The 1883-nt window shown below is 44.8% G+C and overlaps 1 protein-coding gene across 3 annotated transcripts in view; it reads left to right on the forward strand.

The window, feature by feature from the left end:
• The first annotated feature begins 521 nt into the window (after positions 1-521).
• The window catches only part of ADNP (activity dependent neuroprotector homeobox), a 12782-nt gene continuing 11420 nt past the window's right edge, over positions 522-1883 (forward strand). The window contains exon 1 of one of the 3 annotated variants that reach the window (XM_031059126.1): positions 522-710. In XM_031059126.1, the coding sequence (XP_030914986.1) occupies positions 674-710 (37 nt within the window). In that variant the 5' untranslated portion in view covers positions 522-673. The remainder of the gene's footprint in view (positions 711-1883) is intronic. The other 2 variants (XM_005423640.3, XM_014308082.2) reach the window with 2 other exon arrangements.

The raw sequence follows: 1883 nt of genomic DNA on the forward strand, positions 1-1883 counted from the left end.
TCAATTGAAGAGGGATCAGTCTTCCCACAAAGTGTGATCATTTACATGCCATTTCCCAAACTCCCCGTCCTCGGCCACTTTTAATCTGAGTGCTTACCAGAGGAATGTGTGTCCCCAGGGCTGTGGCTGAAGGCCACGTCACCTGTTTGATGTCCCATTTCATGTAAGGTGGGACCTGTTTGTATGGGAACCTGCCAGGGAGTGTCCGAGCATGGTGGTGGTGTCCCTGAGGTGCCAGCTGCAGCTGTGCTGTGGTACTGATGCCTCAGGTGCTCATGGGGGTGAGCCACAGCACTGCAGAGGGGAATTGAGTGTGAGGAGGAGCATTCCCAGCCTCTGCACTGCTGGGTTTCCGGCCTGGGTACCTGAGCTGAAACCTGAGCACTGCAGAGTCCCGCAGCAGAATCGGCTGTTGGAGCACAAACCCGCTCGGACCTGCTGCAGCACAGCTGCCCTGCAGCCCCAGCACAGGCAGGGGCTGCGGTTTGTACCTGTCAGTGTGACACTGCCCTTATCACACCTCTTATCTCTTGTCTCTGCTCTCTTTGTCCAGCAGGATATGAGCCTTCCTCTGTGCCCGGGCCTTGGGCTCCCCCAGGGGGTGTAACAGAGCCCTGAGGGGGCGTTCTGCAAGGAGATTTGACTTTGGAGGCTTGTGCTTGAAACTTGTCCAATGAGTCTGAGACGCCCAAGCACCATTCATTTTGGAGGTAAATGCCTCATCAGAAGTACTGCAGAGATGGGGAGGAGTAAAGATTTTCATTTGCCAAAGTATGGGCAAAAAAAGAATCGTTTTGACTGTTCACTTCTGAGGTTTGGACATTTTGAACTTAAAGGAACACCATCTTGGATTCTAGAAAAATTGAGAGGTTGGGGGTGCTTTGGGTTCAATCACTCCGGCAGCTTCACTGCAGATTAATTAGTTTCCTGGTTTAAAATTCTCACTCTTCTGTTGGTTTGAAACCATCAGAGGTGAAAGTGAAAGCTGGTTTAGACTGCAAGAGAGATGATTCTGGAATGCTAAACAAACTGGGGGAAACACTCTGACTTGGGATAGGAAAGTTCAAAGATCTGCAAATTAAGTTGGATGTTCCTTTAAGTTATTCCTTGGAATATGACATTACTTATTTGAATCTCAAGTGAAATGTTGAATTTTGAAATTCAGCTGAAATGCTCTTTATTAAGGTATTTTCTATCATTTGTTTATAAACTGATCAAAGTGAGCTGTATAGAGGGGAGAATCCTGTGAAAAGATAAAACCAAAGGGGGAAAAGCCCCCAGCAGCAGAAACAAATGAAAGAAAATATAACAATGACAGATTGAAATGTTGCTACTTGCCTTGGGTGGGGGAGGGAAAATTATTTGCATGATGTGTTTCATGTTATTGTTATTGAAATTGAACCAGGTTGCTGATAAAATTGTAATGATAATGTACATTTACAAAGTTAATGAGTTAAGTTTGCTCTAGTAAACAGCAGTAATGTCCTGGCACCCAGCCCACAGAGAACTGAAACTATGGTACAGATTTGCAGTGTCTGGGTTGCACTGAGGGTGCTGATCCTGGGTTCCTGTTGCTTTTTGATTTTAATGCCAACTGTTACTGAGAATATTTAATACCCAAACCCAGGCTGTCTGGTAGAGAGCTACCCACCCTTTTAATGAAGTAATTTTTAGCATAATCTGAATTTTAGGTACTAATGTGTTACCACACTGCATGATTTTTTTTTAATATGGTGTTTGACTCTGCTGCAGCCCTTCCCTTTTAGCATTATTATGGATATTAAGAAATTTGGGGCTTAATTATTGGAATGAAAGCCATGGGATTATGATACAGACCTAACAAAGGCAATAGACCAGAGTAGAGGGTTAAAGTGTGTGGGGTG

The sequence above is a fragment of the Geospiza fortis genome, unplaced genomic scaffold (genome assembly GCF_000277835.1).
Source record: "Geospiza fortis unplaced genomic scaffold, GeoFor_1.0 scaffold361, whole genome shotgun sequence".
Classification (NCBI taxonomy): domain Eukaryota; kingdom Metazoa; phylum Chordata; class Aves; order Passeriformes; family Thraupidae; genus Geospiza; species Geospiza fortis.